Below are 19,519 nucleotides of genomic sequence, written 5' to 3' on the forward strand. Positions count from 1 at the left end.
GCAGGACAGAGTCTGGTTTGTTAGAACTTAAGTTGGTCTGGTGGTTTTGGTTGTTTTTTTTTTTTTTCATTATAATTTTAATGCCAAGACAATAGTCTCCAATGAAGTTTCTATTAAAATTAACAAATTTACATTTAAGCCAGTGGAAGAGGGTAGAGCTCAACAGAACATGCAGAGCAGAGCTAAATGTCCTTTTTATGGCTAGCAAGGACAGGCATTGTCCATGGAGACAGGTATACGTCAGTCAAACGTATAGGTCTTCATAGTCCTATGTCCCACAGTGGTCAGCACCAAATGCTTGTGAAGAGGACTGAAAAGCTGTGTTACAGACAAATTAGCTTGCCCTCAGAACGTCTCTTTTCTCTGTTCTTTGCTTACTAGTTGTGTGCTGCTGACAGCATTCAGTATCTGACGAGAAATAGCTAGCTGTTACATTGTTGACATTCAAATGCCAGTTTCTTGATTAGAATACAAGCTTTTGTTGGAATCCAGTTTGCAATCATTTAAGATGCTCAAGTATCAAATATCTTCGAAGGAATCTAATTTTTTGTAAACATCGGACAAAAATGTTTATTTTTTTCTTTCATCTTTTTCAACGCCATAAGGGGATCATTGGACAGACTCATCCATCAGGATCAATTAAAAAAGGCAATATGAAAGAAACTGAGAAGGCACGTGCAGAGGACAAATTCTGCTGCATTTCCAAGCTGAAGGTACAGAAATATTTTAGCCATTTTCAAGCAACAGACAATTGCTTGCACTTATAGTGGTTTGGTAAAAGTTACAATCTAGACTAAATGAATGAATAAGCTCTGTTTCTTTCCTTATCCTTAATGCCTTAACCAAGGTCAGGCAAGTTTGTAAGCAATCACTTGTTGCTTCTTATGTCTCTGGACTTTACACTCTGTGACGTGTTGGAAGTATGGTTGATCGTTCCTTTGAAGCTCCACCTTTGAATTTGTGTAGTGCGCCTAGTCTGACATGTTTTCTATTCCTTTTTAAACGCATGAAATGAGCCTCACCAATTGTGTCATGGCAGTAAAAATTAGCTGTTGATGTACCCTAGACTATTCAAGTTGTCAAGAATTACTATAAAAGGTTGTAAAATAGCTTGTTTTTAATAGTAATTCAAAGCTCAAATACATTACTTATGCTTTTTAGCATTTGCAGCAGATGTGTTTAAAAATGCTATTGATTTCATGTCATAAATTCTGTTTATTAAGAACCCTATAGTTAAAAGAATTTGAATACTACTGCATATATTCTTATTTGTGGGGTTTTTTTTACTGTCAATTGCTACTAGATTCTTGTATAAAGGACACACTAGTTACTCCTGTTTGAAATAACTTGTTCTGGTCTCATGACCTCTACTGAGATTGAAGAGCAGATACTCGATCAAAGGAAAAGGTCTTAGTTCTGCAAGTAATTTGTCATTCAGATGAGCAAAGTCTTTGAATCCTGGTCTGGCTGCAGACGTTTTTTGGTCCTGCAGATGGCAATCTTGCAGCAGACACATGGTGGGCAAGGCTATGCTGGGCCTGTCTTGGCTGAGGAAATGGGGCTTAAGATTCCTGAAGACAGTCTTGGTCAATGGGAGCAGGTGAAGAACAAAGTCTTTCTCTTTTTTTTTTTTTTTTTTTTTCCTCCTTTGGTTATTGAAACCATAACTCTGTGGACAAGGACAGATGATGGGATTTACACACATATCAGTGGAAAAGAACTGTTCACTTCTTTTACCTGGAAGCACATCTTTGGTGGGAAAAATAACCATGGAATATTCCTAAGTATGTAATTCTCCTCCTTTCTTCCTAGGTATTTCTGCTGGCACTATCACTTGCATTTATTGGTAAAACGATGTCTGGTGCTTACATGAACAGCATGTACACACAGATTGAGAAACAATTTAATATTCCGGCTTCTTTAGTGGGGATCATTAATGGAAGCTTTGAAATTGGTAATCACTCATTTTAATATTTCTTATTATTTGAAAAGATAATATGTTGGCTGAGCATGTGTTAGTGACTGTCACGTCCGTAGCAATCTGTCGATTATTATATGTGACAATAGTGACAAACTCTGTCATAGTGTTTCAGCTGGTACTTACACATTTAGTATCTTGGAAACTAACAGGACAACTTAAATGAGGAAGTTTGAGATTAAAAGCTTCGCTATCATAAGATATGACAGAGCAACTAACAAAATAGAACTAGTTTATAAGCTTTGTATTGAATCTTTCTGAACAAACCAGAAAGATTTTATAAACTTTGTTTGAATTTAAGGTCTTATTTAGCATTTTTCCGTTCTTTTAATCAGTGACCTCAAAGTTGATTGGAGTAGTCAAACTCGATAGTATTTCAAGATTTCATACCTGTACAAATGTAAAGAAAGTTTCCAGTTCTACTTTAAGTGACACTTACCTTGCCTATCAGTGAGTTTTATTGCCCAGTGACACTTCTTGTCGTCGTCAAAAAAAAGGCAAACAAAAGGCTTGATAGCTTCAAGCCCATCTAAATAGAGATCCTCAGAGGATCTGTTTTATACCCTTAAAGTCATAATGTTGATCTTTATTATCCCTGGCTCAGCTGAGGAAATGGGCTGCATAGGCTCATATACACTGATGGGGAGGGGAGACAAGGCTCCTTTTCCCCATTTTCCTGGTCTCCTTTGTCTGCATGTGCAAGAAGAAGAAACTGTCGGCAATACCGTGCTGCTTTCTGGTATGTCTGCTCAAAGTTATGGTAGAGAAGGAATACCCAGAATATATTCTTGCTTTTGATAAGAGGGAGATTTTAAGAAATATGAAATGGCCAAGATTAATGAAGTGGTATGTAAAAGACATTATTTTAAATAAATTATGCTCTCATATGGACTTTTCCTTTACGAGCTGTGGCATTCTTATCTCCAGGGATGTAAAATAACTGTGAATAATCATAATAATATTTGAAATTATTAAGAGTCAGTCCATGTGGCAGACATAAGTAACTTATTAGGACCATGTAAGTGTATATCTTCAAGTGTCATTCAAACCACTGGTTTAATACAGTCTGTCTAGCAATCATAAGTAAAAAAAAATAATCTTCTTTCAGAGCATGATGCTTATCACTCAGAGACATGGTTCTTCAAAGATCATAAAATTAGTAGGTGTATTATTACAAAATTGCTATTTTTATGCAGCCTGATTCATAACATGAAGCTTGATTCTTTTCTTAGTTGCATAGCAATAAATGAAGAGTAGAGAAAACTGATTCTGAAGTGAAAGTGGAGAAGAGAATGAAGATTTTTAGCACGTTTTTATTTTAAAATGTTACTAGGTACAAAACTCTGTATTTTTTTAGTCCTCTCAAACTATTACTGAAATTAACATTAATTTATTACTCCTTTTTTTCTCTGTATGTCATCTTATGTTTATTACCTTCAGTACAAAACCACTTGGATATATGGTTCTGTATTTTCCCACACATTGCAAAATAGAGTATCCTAGGAAAATAACTTCCTAAAACAGATATTATTCTGCAGCCCCTGAGCCTGGTCTCTACATAAAGTAGTGGGACATTTCTTCTCTACATAGGTGCAGTCAAAAATTTCTCTCACCGTGGTCTCTTTTCCATTTTTCCTTTTATTCTCATGTTCTTTCCATGTGGTGTAACTTCCAGAAAAAGATCACAGATAGCAGGGAATTACTATGTCATTTAGGCAGTTCCCTGTCTAGTTACAATTTTTACAAGGCAAGAGAAGTAACAGATCTTGAGCTAACAAGGTATGTGCAAATTTGCATTGCACTTTAAAAGGTATAAGGATGCTTTTGTTTGTAAATATGAACCAGGTTGTTTTTGCAGGCAACTTGCTGCTGATAGCATTTGTGAGTTACTTTGGAGCAAAGCTTCACAGACCCAGAATAATTGCTTTGGGCTGCACGATTCTGTCATTTGGATGTCTTTTGATATCACTTCCTCATTTCCTATTTGGAAGGTGAGTATATTGCTTAGCTCACAGCAGCTTCTGTGATCTTTACTTGCCTTAATCCACAACTTCTCCTGCTGAAATAGCGTTGCTTATTGAGAGACATTGCTAAGCGTGGGTACGATATGGTAATTGTAGAGCAGCTTGTTTTGTTTGCTTCTGAGATGGCTTCAAAAGTCAGTCATCAGTTCCTGAGGAGAGTCACCCCTCTGCTGGGCATCTTCCCTTGCCCTTGTCTTCATCCTTGTGCTACCTCTTGAGTGGACTCTCTGAAGAAACAGTGGCCTGTGATACTGTCACATTACACTGCTAGCTCTTATCTGCTTGGGTGGGCAAGGTGATTTTTAAAGATGTCTTTGGTCTGGTGCCTGGATGACAGGTCATACATGATCGCTGTGTTGACAAGGCCTTTACTGACCATACCAATTCTTTAACCACTATTTTTACTTGGCTTAACAAAATAATGATTTGGGCTTGTCTATAATCAGTGAGATATCTTTGAGAAAAGACGATCCTCTAATCTTGTTGTGTCCTGTGTGGTATGGCTTTGACAGCCTTGGTGGCACCCTCTGCTTAGGGTGTGAATTGGATTACAATGTAAGTAAAGTAGGACGGAAGATGATATGAGGGTATTTCATCAACTCCTCCTGAAGCATCTGTTACAAGATTATGTTAGAGGCTAGATAACAGTCTGGCTAAAGCACTGAGTTGATGCCCTGCTACAGTTCCTTTATTCCTAGCCTGATTTGTTACTGAGGCTCAGTTAACTTTTGATGTGGCTTTCCTTATTCCTTAGCTGCACACTCTTCTTATGGGTAGCTTCATTACTGAAGTACAGATTTATGAGGCGGTTCTGATGTATTTCTACTTAGCCCATACATGCTTTCTTTTGATTCAAACAGGTATCATATTGAAAGCAGTATTTCACAACAGGAGAATTTTTCAGTCATACCTCTGTGCCTTGTTAATCAAAGCTCGTTCTCTTTACCTACAGAGGAACCATCAACAGGTATGACTCTTCCTATGTCTACTATATACTTTTTCCTCAGTTTTTATAGTGTTTAAGTAAATAGGATTTTATTTTTATTAGCAATTATTTCAGGGTCCTGCTTTTGATCAGTATTTTTTGCAGGCATAAAAATTAGAGGTCAGGAAATTTCCTAGCCTTCTTGTTTCTTTAGTCCGTGACTCCAGAGCTGTAGCTTTTTTTCATGCATTTTTCACAGTATCTGAACAGCTCAGTTAACATCCCTGTCAGTCCACTTCAGGGAAATATAACACCAGCTTGCTTTCAAAAATGTTCCTCTTTTTGACTTGAAATGCTATGAAGCTGTACGGAGGTGGGAAACGTGTTTGGACAATGGGTAAAAGGCATCAGGATGCTTTTTTGCTGTACCACACAAGAAGGAAAAGAATGAGAAACAGAGCAAAAATGTAGATCCCACTTCCTTTTAGAGAAAAGAGAAAATAGTTTAAGCAAGGCTACAGCTTACCTGGGAGACTGAAACATGTATGTGCACTAGCAATATGCATATAAAGTTACTGCTCTGAAGTCAGAAGGCTCAGAGGCAACTGGTAAATGATCAGACACAAAATCCTCACACTGAGGATGGGATTAGTCTTCAGCTATTTCAAAGGGAAACATTTAGTCTGAACCATCCCTTTAGGCTCCCTTGGTCAAAGGGAGACTACAGAGCTCTTGCAGAGTGTGTCCCTTGCTGTGAGGACATTCATGCTCTTTACTTTCGGGTGGGTCGGATTACCTCCCAGATGTGCCTACTGACTGTTGGAAACTTAGGTGATTGGTGGATGGCAAAAGTTAAGTTAGATGAACGCCACACTTAATTGCTATATATTATGATAGTGTTCCATCAATGTGTGCTAAAGCTGAATCACACTGTTGTAATATTGTAGGAACACAATGACATCAAACCATAGTGGTGTTGTACTGTAGTTTTCTGTGTCTCTGTTTAGAAACAGGTATGGCTTCCAAGCTTTCCAAGACTGCATGTCACTTAAGGCATTAATTTTTCCATCTTCTCAAGGAGAACTTGAGCAAAGTATATCCTTAATAGCACTTGGTATTAACGTTTCATTTGAAGATTTCAGATACTGTTTTTCTTCATTTTGTAAACGCACAAATTTAGATATAGATAGGTAAAGCATTTTCTTCTAAATTATACAGGCATTCAATATACAAATTAGAATCATACAGGTCCTCAAGCCTATGACTATGCTTGGGTAAAGTAATTGTTTCCATATTAGTTTATGGACGAGCAAAACTGTGACTCAACACTGAGTCCGTCTCCTGTGTGATGCAAAAACTGGTTTGAATTTGACCACATCTGCATGTGTATTGCTTCATCCACGTTTGCTGACAGCAATCTGACATTGATACAGGAGATCCAGGCTTGATCTCTGGACAGTAATTCTTTTATTTAGAAAGTCCTCAGGTGCTGCTAACAAAGCCATTTTTTATTTTTTAACAACTTGGCACTGAGAAGTCTCAGCATGACAAAGTGGACCATAGAGAACAGTGGAATCTAAAGCAGACTGTATGGGATGAAGAAATCCAAGTTCAGGGAGAGAAAGATAGTGCCAAAGTTCACATAGTTCCTGATAAAATGGTCCTGATGTGGGACAAACAAGATTATGCTGCAGCATGGTATTCTTCTGCTGAGTTATGTAGGAGGACAGGTGTGAATAAATGAGAGCTGGATTCCCAGATAGATTCAGCAGGCTGGGCAGATATATTGTTATGGATCTTGATTTTGATTGAGAGTTGTATAAAGGTCACAGTGAGTCAGAGAATTCCTCAGAGCAGTGCCCAGAGAGGCAGATTGTGGGCTATGTTCCAATGGGTGCCTGCTCAGGGAAACACTGACTTTCTGAGTTGCAGAGGTATGACAGAAGTAGAAAACCTTTCAGTAACATTTGGTGACATGCACCAATTATGGTAGAATTTGTATATTATTTTTCAAACAAGAATTTGCATTGTCCTCAATATGTCCCAAATCTGAAATTGAATACCTGGACAGATAAAATCAGGACAGATGAAATTTCTAGATAGGGAGGTCATTGATTGCAAAGCAAAAGTCTGTAGTGCTAGAACAGAGCTTTGAGGTAAGGGTCTAAGCTGGTGTTTCCAGGTGGTGAGAACTCCTGTACAGAATGCCAGTTGAAGGTACAAGCAAATAGCCAATGATTTAGACACAGCCGAATTTACTCTCCATGTGCTTTTCTGGGGGCGTATGAACATTAATAAACCAGAAGCTAGCAGTCTGAATCAAGGCAAAGAAGCCGTAAAACTCAGAAATCTCATTCCATGCAAAGATAGAACACCACCACATCTTCCGCACTGCCATGGCTTTCTTGTAAACAAATGGTGGCACCTCACTGTGAAATCAGGAAGTCTTCTGGTTTATTTCAGACAAGATTATTATAATCAAATGCCAGTATATGGGCTTTATGCAACGATTACCTGAGTCATTGCAGAAGACTCCTGAATTTCAGAGAGATGCTCATGCTCTTCTTGCTAGCCTAGTCTTCCAGCCTGTCCAGGTCTCTCTGTAAGATGGCTCTCCTTCCTGATGGGTCCACCCCATCACCCAGTTTGGTGTCATCAGCAAACTTGGTAACAGTGCTTTCAATCCCATTATCCTGATCATTTATGAAGATGTTGAATAAGGTGGGGAACCTGTATCAGGCCCTGGGGACCCCACTTGTGACATGCTGCCAGCCTGAGTAGAAGCCATTGATTATCACCCTCTGAGAGTGGCCTGTGAGTCAATTTCCCACCCATCTCCCAGACTGTCCATCCAGTGTGTGTCTTGCCAGTTTGTCTAGGAGGAGGCTATGGGAAACAGTGGCAAATGCTTTGCTGAAGTGCAGGTAAAAAACACCCACTGCCCTCCCCATGTCAACAGAAAATATTACTTTCTTGTAGAAAGTGATCAGGTTAGTCAGGCATGATTTTTCATTCCTTCATCACTGATGTTCAGGTGCTGTCTTCTTTTCACTGTCATGAAAATGGCAGTTTTGGTGAGGAAAATAAGTAAAGGGAAGGTTATGCAGTGACTGGACTGACAGGTGCTGACAGGTGCAGCTTCTTCCAATTCTAGAGCCTTTCAAGTACTGTGACTACTTATTTCCCTGTTTTACAGGACAGGCCTACCCACCAAAGTTTAAGCTGTTAGTCAATTCTTTGTCTCTAGAATTCAATTAATAGAATTAAAACATTAATTCTGATTTCTTGTTTTATTCACAGAATGTGAAAAAGAGCCTGGGTCCTTGCTGTGGATCTTTGTGATGGTTGGAAACATAGTACGAGGAATGGGTGAAACTCCCATCATGCCTTTAGGCATTTCGTATTTGGAGGATTTTGCCAAAGCAGAGAATTCACCTTTCTACCTGGGTAACTCTACCCTATTGTGATAACTCCACTCCCCAAGACAAACACACACATAAACAAAAGCAAAAGAGAGAATTATTATGACTCCCTTCAGTCTAATAAGGGAAGTGAGAAGACAGATGTTACTGTCTTATCAAAAAAATAATGCTGTAGAACTTGTAATCTAACTAAAAATGAACATGTTGAAATGAGGCCAGTTTTAGGTGCAAATGTCTATTCAGCAGAGCTGTCCTAAATGTATATAACAATTCTAAGAAAATAATTACTTCCAGGTTCTGATTGAGTGTGGTTTTTCCTTTTCATACTTCAGGATGTCTACATACAGCAACTATAATCGGCCCCTTCCTTGGTTTCTTGTTGGCATCATTCTGTGCAAAACTGTTTGTTGATCTGGGAACAGTAGGTGCAGGTAATGGATGAATATGTAAAATCTTACATATACATTGGTAGGCATGATGGTGTATTTATCAGCACTAAAAGATGTTTCTTTGCCAATATGAATCGTAGAATCATAGAATGGTTTGGGTTGGAAGAACCCAAGGATCACCTCCAGCTCCAGCCCCCTGATCATCTTCATGGCCCTCCTATGGACCCACTAGAGCAGGTCTATATCTTTCTTATGCTAGGGGCCCCAGAGCTGAACACAGCACTGCAGGTGGGGTGTCACCAGAGTGCAGTAGAGAGGGAGAATCACCTCCCTTGACCTGCTGGCCACACTTGATGCAGCCCAGGATGCAATTGGCTTTCTGGGCTGCCAGCGCACACTGCTGGCTCATATTCAGTTTTTTGACCACCAGCACCCCCAAGTCGTTCTCGGCAGGGCTGCTCTCAATCCCTTCATCCCTCAGCTTGTATTGATACTGGGGATTGCCCCGACCCATGTGCAGGACCTTGCACTCAGCTTTGTTGAACTTCATAAGGTTTGCACAGGCCCACCTCTTCAGCCTGTCAAGGTCCCTCTGGATGGCCTCCCTTCCCTCCAGCATGTCGACCTCACCACACAGCTTGGTGTCATCAGCAAACTTGCTGAGGGTGCACTCAATCCCACTCTCCATGTTGCCAACAAAGATGTTAAACAGCACCAGTCCCAATACTGACCCCTGAGGAACAGCACTCGTCACTGGTCTCCACTCTGACATCGAGCCATTGTCTGCAACTCTTTGAGTGTGACCATCCAGTCAATTCCTTATCCACTGAGTGGTCCATCTGTCAAATCCCTGTCTCTCCCATTTAGAGACAAGGATGTCGTGTGGGACAGTGTCAAATGTTTTGCACAAGTTCAGGTGGATGACATCGGTTGCTCTTCCCTTATCCACCAACACTGTAACCCTGTTGTAAAAGGCCACCAAATTTGTCAGGTACGATTTGCCCTCACTGAAGCCATGTTGGCTGTCGCCAATCACCTCCGTATTTTCCATGTGCCCTAGCATAGATTCCAGGAGGAACCACTCCATGATCTTGCCACATATAGAGGTGAGACTGACTAGCAAGATGTCTTAATTTTATCTGAGTTTGCCAGTGTTTCCTTTAGAATGGAAAATTTGTGTATAATATTCAATTCAATAAAAGGCCTGAATTCACATATACACAAATTAGTCTGCATATAAATTATTTGATGAACAATTGTGTCATCTGGCTTAACATAGGAAAGGAATAGAATTAATTTAATACAAAACACTGGAATTTGCCAGAAAATTAGCAACATTAGAAAAGAAGACTGGAGACTATTCTCTTTCATCAGTCTCATTTTAAGACTCTTTAAAATTATTTTAATATATCACATTGGAGATGACTAGGAAAACACACAATGACAGCAAAGAATGTTTCTGAACTAATATAAGACCTGTGGGTTTGCTTTTTTTTTTTTTTTTGTAGAGGACATAACTATTACACCTACTGATGCCCGCTGGGTAGGCGCATGGTGGCTGGGCATTTTGGTTTGTGCAACACTGAATCTTCTTGCTGGAATACCTTTTTGGTTTTTTCCCAAGTCACTTGTGAAAGAAGGAGAAACCAATGAAACTGAGGAGATGAATAAAAGAAGTGTAGTGTCATTGCAAGAAAAGGATAGAAATGAAGCCAAACAGACCATGTATGAAATTGCTAAAGGTAAGTTATGTTGTATTTTATTTCCTTTTAATTTAGTCTTCAGATGTGAATTATGTCTGTCTATTTGTGTAAGTAAAGATGGGTCCAGGGTATGAAATGCATACTCTTGTTTTTCATCTCTCTGTAGTACAAAGGATTTGTGTGGGGATTTAGAATGGTTCCTTGCAGCAGAAGAAAGCTAATTTCATAATCTGAATTCACTCCTTTCCCCCTCCTTCATTTCAGGTGTATGTATATCTGGATCCTTTCTTCCTGGTAGAGGATTAATGCACTGAAATATGGTTGAGAATATTACAGCTCAGTGAGCTGCGGACAAGTTGCAGATACTAGTTGCTTGTACCCCACAGTCACTGTGCAGAAAAGCAGAAAACCAGCACAAGTCTTGTGCATTTCTTGAGTCCAACTTAAAGCCATAAAAGAGGATTGACAGGTGCTTAAGTATCTCATAAACATTTAATGGCTGTTGAACAAGGAGCTATTTGACTTACGTTTATTCATGTTACCATTGGCAACTTTCACGTCTGTGGGCTTTCAGGTCTATGTATCTGTAGGAAGCTATTTTTTTTCCTTCCATTTTTTGTACTGGTTAGAAATGTAAGTGAATAAAATATGTCAAAGTCTATGATCTTCAGAGTAGTCTCATGATTCTGTATACCCAGCTCAGGGCCTCTTGACAAGATCTTCATTTTCAGAAAGTAAGTCCCAAGTGCCAGCTACCTCTCCATGGTGTTTCAAGCTGAGTCCTGCAAATTCATCATACTCAGAGTGCCTACTCAGGTCTTGGCTGATATTGCAACTTCATTTTGATAAACAGGGCATCTTTCTCTGCTGTCATGTAGCCTCGAATGAATCCATGAATAATGTACTGCTCTGGTGAGGAAAGGTTCCCAGCTTAGACTGTGGGTCCTAGTACTCCATACTCCCTTCAGAGCTTATGTTTTCATCATCATTCCCTCCCTGTGTTGGTGTGAATGTCCACTGTCCCTGAATAACCTGAGTTAAGAATCTTTTCATTTCACAGAATGTTTGAGGTTGGAAGGCACCTCTGGAAGGCACCTGGTCCAAACCCCTTCTCAAGCAGGGCCACTTACAGCCAGTTGACCAGGATGCGTTCAGACAGCTTTTTAATCGCCAAAGATTTCAAGTTGAAAATTTACGTATTTATAGTTAAAATTGCTTCCTCAGAAAGCTCTGGTTGTAAACTGTATATATAAATGATATGGCCTATTTATAGCATTTTGGATATTTGACTCATTTTTGCAAGACTCGCATACGGATCATCCTCTAGTAAGATACTTGCCTACCTCTAAAAGGTATGGATCTGTCCTGAGTGGTGTCCACTTTCAATGAAGCATGGTCATTGTTTTATAGATGCTTATGTTTTTCTGCAGTTTCTTGACAACAGCTCACCACATGAATAAGTATAGAACATTAGTCAAAGAGAAATTGTGGGGGTTTTATGGTTCACATCCTGACTTAATAGACATTATGCAGAGAAAAGACCTGTGTAAATTAGTTTCTCAGATGCTTACTTGGCTGAAGACTGGTGGATCCAGACTTTGAGAGTACAGTGGGAATCGCTGTGGTTATGCCCCTCTTCAGGCCTCTTCCGCTCCATCACTGACAGTAGCAATAACCAAAATCAATGATCAGGTCTCTGGGGGCAGGTTGCCACAGCTATCTTTTGCGTTTGCACCCCTTCCCCCTTGTACTCCCTTTGCATGCCAGGTGCAGGAGAGGGGTTTTGGTGAATGCTCTGAGGGCACTGGATGAGAGAAAAAAGAGTAGAAATCGTGAAGGAGTAGCTGCTGCTGCAAATCTGTAGGTGCAAAGTTCAGTCACTGTGCAGCTAAAACGTTTCAGGAAACTTAAGGTATGGTTATTACTGTGATTTTTTTTGTAAGCAGCAGCATGCATTGGTGTCCATGTGTGTGTATGAGGTTATATTTGTGTAGAGGAGACGTGTTGAGGTAGCCTGGGATAAGCAAGTGATCATTGGCCTGTGGTGTCTGGCAAAACACAAGAATTAGCCTGATACAGTTAAGGACCATTTCTGTTTCCCTCTTCCCCCCACAGCCACGCTGAGCAATGGTGATTCATTTCATAAAGCATCACACTAACTCATTACATTATTTCATTCCAGATTTCATCCCGTTCCTCAAGGCTCTGTTTCACAACTCAGTTTATATGTTATTTATATGCATAACTGTGTTACAGTTCAGTGCCTTCAATGGCATGGTATCCTTCATGCCCAAATATCTGGAACAGCAGTTTGGAAAATCTGCATCAGATGCCATCTTTTTAATTGGTATGTTTGCATTTTGCTATGCTCTGTTCTACCAAGTAGCACTGTCTCTGTGCAAATTCTCTCTATTGAGATATATATATATATATTTATGTATGTGTATGTGTGTGTGTATACATATACATGCTAAGGTCAAATGCTTCTACAAATGAGAGATTCTGTACTACAAAGCATTTCTAAATAATTATGTATTTTCTGCTAAGCATCTCCTAATTTTCTGTGCAGAATTTTATAATCTACTTTCCATCTTTTCTATTGGCCCAGAAAGTTCACCTGTGGTATAAAACTTGCATCACTGATCTCAGAGGGGTTATGCTAATTTGCATCAAGAAAGCGTGGGCCCAATGTTTATATTATCTTGATTTAAAAGTGTACTATAAAGTAGACAGTAGATTTCATGTCCGTGAAAATGACATCACTAGAAATCCTAAAACAGATGGATTGAACCTTTGTACAGCTAAAATTGACAGCGATCTTCAACATTTTCCATCATCTCCACACCTCAGGTATTGGTCTTAGGCCTTCTGAAAGCCTCAGATCCTCCTTCATATGCAGAACTCCGTGGAAGTAAAGCACTGACCAAATAGCTGTCTTTTTTTTGTCTCTTCTTTATTAGCTTGTCTTTTTTTTATGAGTGAGGACAATGTGCTCATGCATTGGGAAATGCTAATGGCAAGTAGTTGTAGCACAAAGCAAATATCCTGAAACTGTAGGAGCCTTTCTGTGGTTCCGCTTTACCATGTTTTAGATTCTCAGAGTTCCCCTGTTTAACTGCAGTGACTTAATTAGACTAGAATTTATTTAATCATAATAGAAGAATCATCTTAAAATACATCTAGCTATACTTCTGTTCTTTAACTCAGTGCTAATCTTTCACAGTAGCTGCACTATTTTCTTTAAAACCTGCTACACAAAATGTCCCAGACTTTATGAGTATTACTATCATCCTCTATTACCAGTGTTTTGAAGCTGTGCATCCAAAGGCGCGTAACTTTCAAACATCTTGCATTGATGTTGCACTGTTGGATTGTTTTTCAGACAGGCTGTTTTCTGTATTGAAATATATGGTACATTGAACCAAATTCAGGTTTAATAGTCTTCCCTGTTCCTCACATTCTCCATGCTCACCTGCAGTCAAGTATTGTTAAAGAACCAACATTGCCTTGAGCAAAGCCAACTAAGCACTATGATGCTTTTGTAAAACAACTTCCTAAATGTCTTTCTCTCAGTCTTTGCTTCATTAAGGTATCAAACAGCAAAGAAGCATGACAGCATGTTCAGTAATCCCATATCAAAACTGAAAGTCTGTTCCTCCTTCCTGTAATGCTCAGTGCTCACCAAGATGTTCTCCACTAGCTTATCTTCCTGTTGAGTTTCTCAGCTAGGGAGGCTGCATCAAAACCGTGCCTTTTCTAGGTTGCAACTCTAGATTGCAATTTTCTGATGAATTATTTCAGTCCATCCCTCTAGCTCACTCTCCGAGCAATTCCAAACTGCTGTGACCCTGGGTATGCAAGGGAACTAGTAGAGACCCATTTCTGACTGTATTTAAATTATTTAGTCACAGGCACTATATGAGTCTTTGCCAAACACAGTCTTCCTTTATGAGTAGTTTTGATGGTCTCCTTTATTTTAACATGGAAATTTTGCTTATTTAAATAGGTGTTTACAACTTACCAATTATATGCGTTGGGTATTTTTTTGGAGGCCTATTGATGAAGAAATTCAAGATAAATATCTATCAGGCTGCGAACATAGCATTTTGGATATCTTTACTGGACTACCTTCTCTACTTTTCTGCCTTTTGGACTGTCTGTGATACTTCACCAGTAGCTGGCCTAACAGTTTCATATGAAGGGTATGTTCTTTAAGACACAAGAGGACTTAAGCCTTAAGACACCAGAATGATTTTTCTTGTCAAAGATCATCCAGGCATTTCATAGCTTTGCAGCGTTTTAGTTTTGTGATCTAAATTCTCAAAACTTTCTGCTTGCATGAGACAGTAGGTCTGTTTTCTGTTACCCCTGTTTTAAATGATAAAATGTATTAAAAAAGATATCCAAGTCAAGACTCATGAAATTGCATGTCCATATTAATTCTTTTACTAATATAATTATACATTCAAGTCATGCAACTGCAGATAAAAATAAAAAGGTTTTGATCAAATTAGGCATAAACAAGTACAATTTCAAAATTACAGACGGACAAAACCCTTTCTTTATCTTGTAGTGGTTTACTGGAATTTGATTGCAAGCAAGTTATCAGAGGATATTTTATCTACAGTTTCTTGATTTGAGGCCTGCCATTAATCATTGGGAAGCATTGTGTGTTTGTAAAATGCACATGTAGGTATATATGTAACGCTTAAAGACAATCAAGTACATACATGCTATAGATGGGAAAAATGCTGTAGGGTATGCATACCTATCTATGAATTGATAATACTAATATAATGTAATATAACATCTATAGGAAGATAGAATGGCATGACTCCAGGATAGGAGCGTGTAGGATTGTGTCCTGAATGAGCACTTGAGCTAGAATAGAATCTTACACATTGAAAAGGATTACTGTAGGTATTTCATTACTGAAATATTTATTCATCTTCTAAATGTGTTTCAGAGTAAAGCAAGTTTCATACACAGAAAATACTCTGCTTGCTGTCTGCAACAGTGATTGTGATTGCCCACTTAAAATATGGGACCCTGTTTGTGGGGACAATGGAATCACTTATGTGTCACCTTGTCTTGCTGGGTGTAAAGCCTCAAGAGGAACTGGAAAAAGTATGGTAAAGTATACATTTTATTGTGCTGTAACTATGAAATACAGTAGGTGAGAAATATCCATATCAATATAGGGTGGGAAATACACATACCTGTACATTTAATTGGATATATAAGGTGATAGAGTTGGACAAATTCATGAAGTGGCAATAGAAATTCCAATCTGAATATGAAAATTAGTTTAAGTTTGAATTAAAGAGTATAATGAAGAAGCCTCCTTTTCTTCTAATAATTGAAGGGATCTGAAACACTCAAAATGGAGTGAGAAATTATTCTCAAGCTATTGCCAGTTGGAAACCTGAATGCCCAAGAACATTTCAGCCAAAATGAACTTCTAGAGCATGGACTTTATAATCTCTTTTACCCTGTAGATTTAAACAAGTAACCAGGCATTACAGAACTTTTGTTATCTTAAGTAATAATACATTTTCCATTTTAAAAAAGTATAATTTCTAATTAGACTGAAAACAATTGAACATAGTGAGTTCAATAAAACCCCAAGTCATACAGATCTGAGAAAGCCTTTGTACTTTACAAACATTTCAGAGAAGTGTTAGGTGATAGTAAGGGCCAGACACTGATGCCCTTGCTCACCTTGGCTGACATTTGACAGCCCTTATTCTTGCAATAGTCTCAATGATTTCAGTACAAGCATGTGTTTTGAGTGAGAATATTGCAACCCAGCCTCAGTCAAACATATCCGGTTTCTTCTCTTCTGGCATATGAAAGACCACCACTAGGTTATGAAAAACAAGGTCAGATCTATTGGCATTTGAAGGACCACGTAACCAGGCTGTGCTGGGAATGAGGGCTGTCTTGATCATGGACTCTTTGAGGAAACTTAGTCCCAGCTGCATAAGAGGACCATAGCTCCCTCTTGCTCTCTAGCCCCATAGGCCCCATATAGGTGATGGTTGGACCTGTGCCTGGCAGACTGGGAGAGAGGCCGCAGTGCAGCGCTGCTTGCTTGTAACACACTCAAGTGCAGCAGAGGGTGAGCTAGGTGCCAACTGAGAGAGTTTTGCACTTGGTGTGTGAGTTTTGATGAGTTTGTGTGACTAAAATACTCTTTTGACAGGTATTTGAAAACTGCACCTGTGTTGCAGCCTCAGGGTTTTCATCTCAAAATGTCTCTGCAATTCTGGGCCAGTGTGGTGGAGAAGAAAACTGTGACAAGATGCTTCGTTATTTTTTAATACTGACATTAGTTTGCAGCTTCATTTTTTCATTAGCAGCCATGCCTGGGTACATGGTCTTAATAAGGTACAGTGAAATGTCCTTATCTTAAGAAACCTACTGAACTTTTTATTCTGAGGTCAAACACCCCCAGAAATTAAAGGTGTGTTAGTTTGTGTATGGAGGGAGGAAGAATAGAAAGATTTTATGCCATTTCTGTGCTGTGTTAAGGTTTAAGTGTCATGTCAGCTTTATAACCTATTGTTGCTTCTGGCTATCAGCTGTACCCTGAATTACTGTAGGACCACTGAGTCAGTGCACTGAGATATTGAGGTGTGTATGATAGCTGTGTGTTTATTGATCACATCAACATGATGTTGATTAAGGCACAAATATCTTGCACTTTGCACTGACCTCAGACCAAGTGGATGATACCAGAACAATAGCTTTTCTTTTTGTCATTCGGCAGCCCTAGTTAAGGAACTTCAGTAAACATCCCCTAATGAGGATAATGAACTCTTTCAACCAGTGCTCTAATTAGAATGGTTTGAACCTAGTGTGATGAAGAGTTTGATTAAAAAAACCCCAGAGCTAAACATTTCATATTAATGTCACCTCTACTAATTGGTGTAAAATGTAATTATCATACAGGTCTCTAAAGCCTGAAGAAAAGTCATTTGGAGTGGGTATCCATGGACTAGCTTCAAGAGTACTTGGTAAGAAAAGCTCTAACACACTTCAGAAGTGCAGCTAGGTCTGATCTAGGGTTAGGCAAGGATCATATCAGGGCTATGGGCATGACGCAGGAGTCTACTAATATGAAGTGCCTTTGATCAGGAATAATTTGGGGTTTTTTACAGATCTAGGCAGCATGGCAGATGAGAACAGATTTCAGTTTGCATTTATTTATACTGGGTAATAGGCTGACTACATCTGCTGCTCATCTGAAAGCAATTTTACGTTCCTTTGTTCTTTATGTTTATAGAACACAACACTCACTGATGAGAGAAAATGTTGAGTTTTCAATAGGAATCTCAGTCCATATTGTAGCATGTATATATTGTTAAACAGGCAACAGGAAAGAAAATCTTTGGTTGAGGTTAGGTGGATAAGGAAGAAGAGAGAACATAAGAAATACAAAGAACATGGTTCATGCTGCTAGAGGACAGGACAGATGGAGTAGATGAGAAATAGCATAGTTTCTGTAGTGTATCTGCTAATCAGAAGAAATAAGCTATTCACAAAAATCTTGCTGATACTCTTTTTAGCTGGAATTCCATCTCCCATTTATTTTGGAGCTTTGATAGATAACACTTGCTTGAAGTGGGGTACTATGACTTGTGGTGGAGAAGGAGCATGTAGGATGTATGACATTGTCACATACAGGTATATTTTCTGCTTTATTTTAATTTCTCCTTACTGTATTATTACAGGCATAGAGATACAATTTTACGCTTTTGTCTTTTCCCAGTAGACAAACTGCTTCTGTGTTAGGGATTTGACACAACACTTTGGCGTTAGCCTTATTTGTCAAGTGCAACATTTGCCACAGAAGTTGGAACACCCTTTGAACAGAAATCTTCTGGTGCCGTAACTACATTCACTAATGGCCTTTCATGAGAACAGACCTTAAAACACTGAATTCCAATACAAAAACTAAAAGCAGTAAGCCCTTGTGGGGAAAAATGTTTAATGGCTGACTATGCAGTATCTTTGAACAGAAAATGGTTGAAATAGTACTTGAATTAAAATAGAGGATATAGAGAGGATAGTTACCCAAGGTGGAAATTGGCCCAGGATACTACACTTCATACTTGTATAGTGCTTCAAGGAGCACTGTGTGAATTTTGAAGAACAGTCTTGAACTAATGGCCTCAGGCTGATTCCTTTCAACACTGAGTTGAGGCTGGTTTGGAAGAAGAATGCTAACTCGTGAATACCCAGAAGTTTTACTCAGGTGGTCTGAGCTGCCTTTTGCGGGGCTCTCTCTTTTCTCTGCAGAGAAAGCTATAAGGGTACCAGGTGTCTAACATCACTGGCTCAATTAATTGCCTGGGTTGGGTGATGTAAATTGCTGACTCTGGCATATTATTTGTTCTCATACTGATTCAACTTTTGTGAGATCCAAAAGGATCAGGGCACAAGCTTTAGAGTGGCTGGGCAATTGTTGCAAAACAATGTATGCCAAATAGTTTTGCTATTTTTTCATGTATGCATGTATTTAATGAAGCTCATCCTTTATTTCAGGTGGCTTTATTTTGGCCTGCCAGCAGCATTACGTGGACTGTCCTATATCCCAAGTGCACTAATTCTCCTCATTTTAAAGAAGAAACTTAAAGCGGAAAGTCAAGTCTTATTAAACGCACCAGTAGAAATGCAGGATAAAGAACAAGAAGCATTGAATTAGCATTTCAAAGCAGGACATACGGGGAAAAAAACTTGCAGTGTAAATTTTGGATATATCCTTGTGAAAGATTTCATACTTTAACTAGTGAACACTTGAACAGAGATTAATAGAATTACACATAGTTGTAGCCTAATTGTGTTACAAAAGTATCAGTTCATAAACAGAAGTTACAGGAAAAATATGTTTGCTGCAAAAGAACAAGGAGTAGAAATAAGAAAACATGAAATGCCAGGTTTGAGTTGTCTGAGCAAAGGGCTATGAAGCAGAAACATATGCTTTCAGTCCTAGTTTCACTGAAGATGGCACCCCTGTAATGCCAGATTTCATCCTGGAATTCTCCAACAGCTTCTGCCACAGCCTGTCATTGA

The 19,519-nt window shown here is 39.0% G+C and overlaps 1 protein-coding gene across 1 annotated transcript; it reads left to right on the top strand.

The window, feature by feature from the left end:
• Nucleotides 1–641: 641 nt before the first annotated feature.
• On the top strand, nt 642–19,151 carry SLCO1A2 (solute carrier organic anion transporter family member 1A2). Its single transcript, XM_086461218.1, has 14 exons — nt 642–713; nt 1,813–1,954; nt 3,837–3,969; nt 4,863–4,969; nt 8,228–8,374; nt 8,682–8,780; nt 10,247–10,480; nt 12,624–12,788; nt 14,448–14,643; nt 15,408–15,573; nt 16,647–16,831; nt 17,396–17,460; nt 18,013–18,130; nt 18,992–19,151. Exons 1-14 carry the CDS (start codon nt 654–656, stop codon nt 19,149–19,151), a joined length of 1,977 nt encoding a protein of 658 aa, XP_086317344.1. The 5' UTR covers nt 642–653.
• Nucleotides 19,152–19,519: the final 368 nt, after the last annotated feature.

The sequence above is a fragment of the Leptosomus discolor genome, chromosome 1, assembly GCF_034619465.1.
Source record: "Leptosomus discolor isolate bLepDis1 chromosome 1, bLepDis1.hap2, whole genome shotgun sequence".
NCBI classification, from domain to species: Eukaryota; Metazoa; Chordata; class Aves; order Leptosomiformes; family Leptosomidae; genus Leptosomus; species Leptosomus discolor.

Bases quoted from the DNA above. Each gene is read 5' to 3' on its own strand.
- SLCO1A2 (XM_086461218.1), top strand. From the start codon at position 654: ATGAAAGAAACTGAGAAGGCACGTGCAGAGGACAAATTCTGCTGCATT. The intron at 8,781-10,246 runs GTAATGGATGAA...TTTTTTTTGTAG, and splicing joins TCTGGGAACAGTAGGTGCAG to AGGACATAACTATTACACCT. The intron at 18,131-18,991 runs GTATATTTTCTG...CCTTTATTTCAG, and splicing joins TATGACATTGTCACATACAG to GTGGCTTTATTTTGGCCTGC.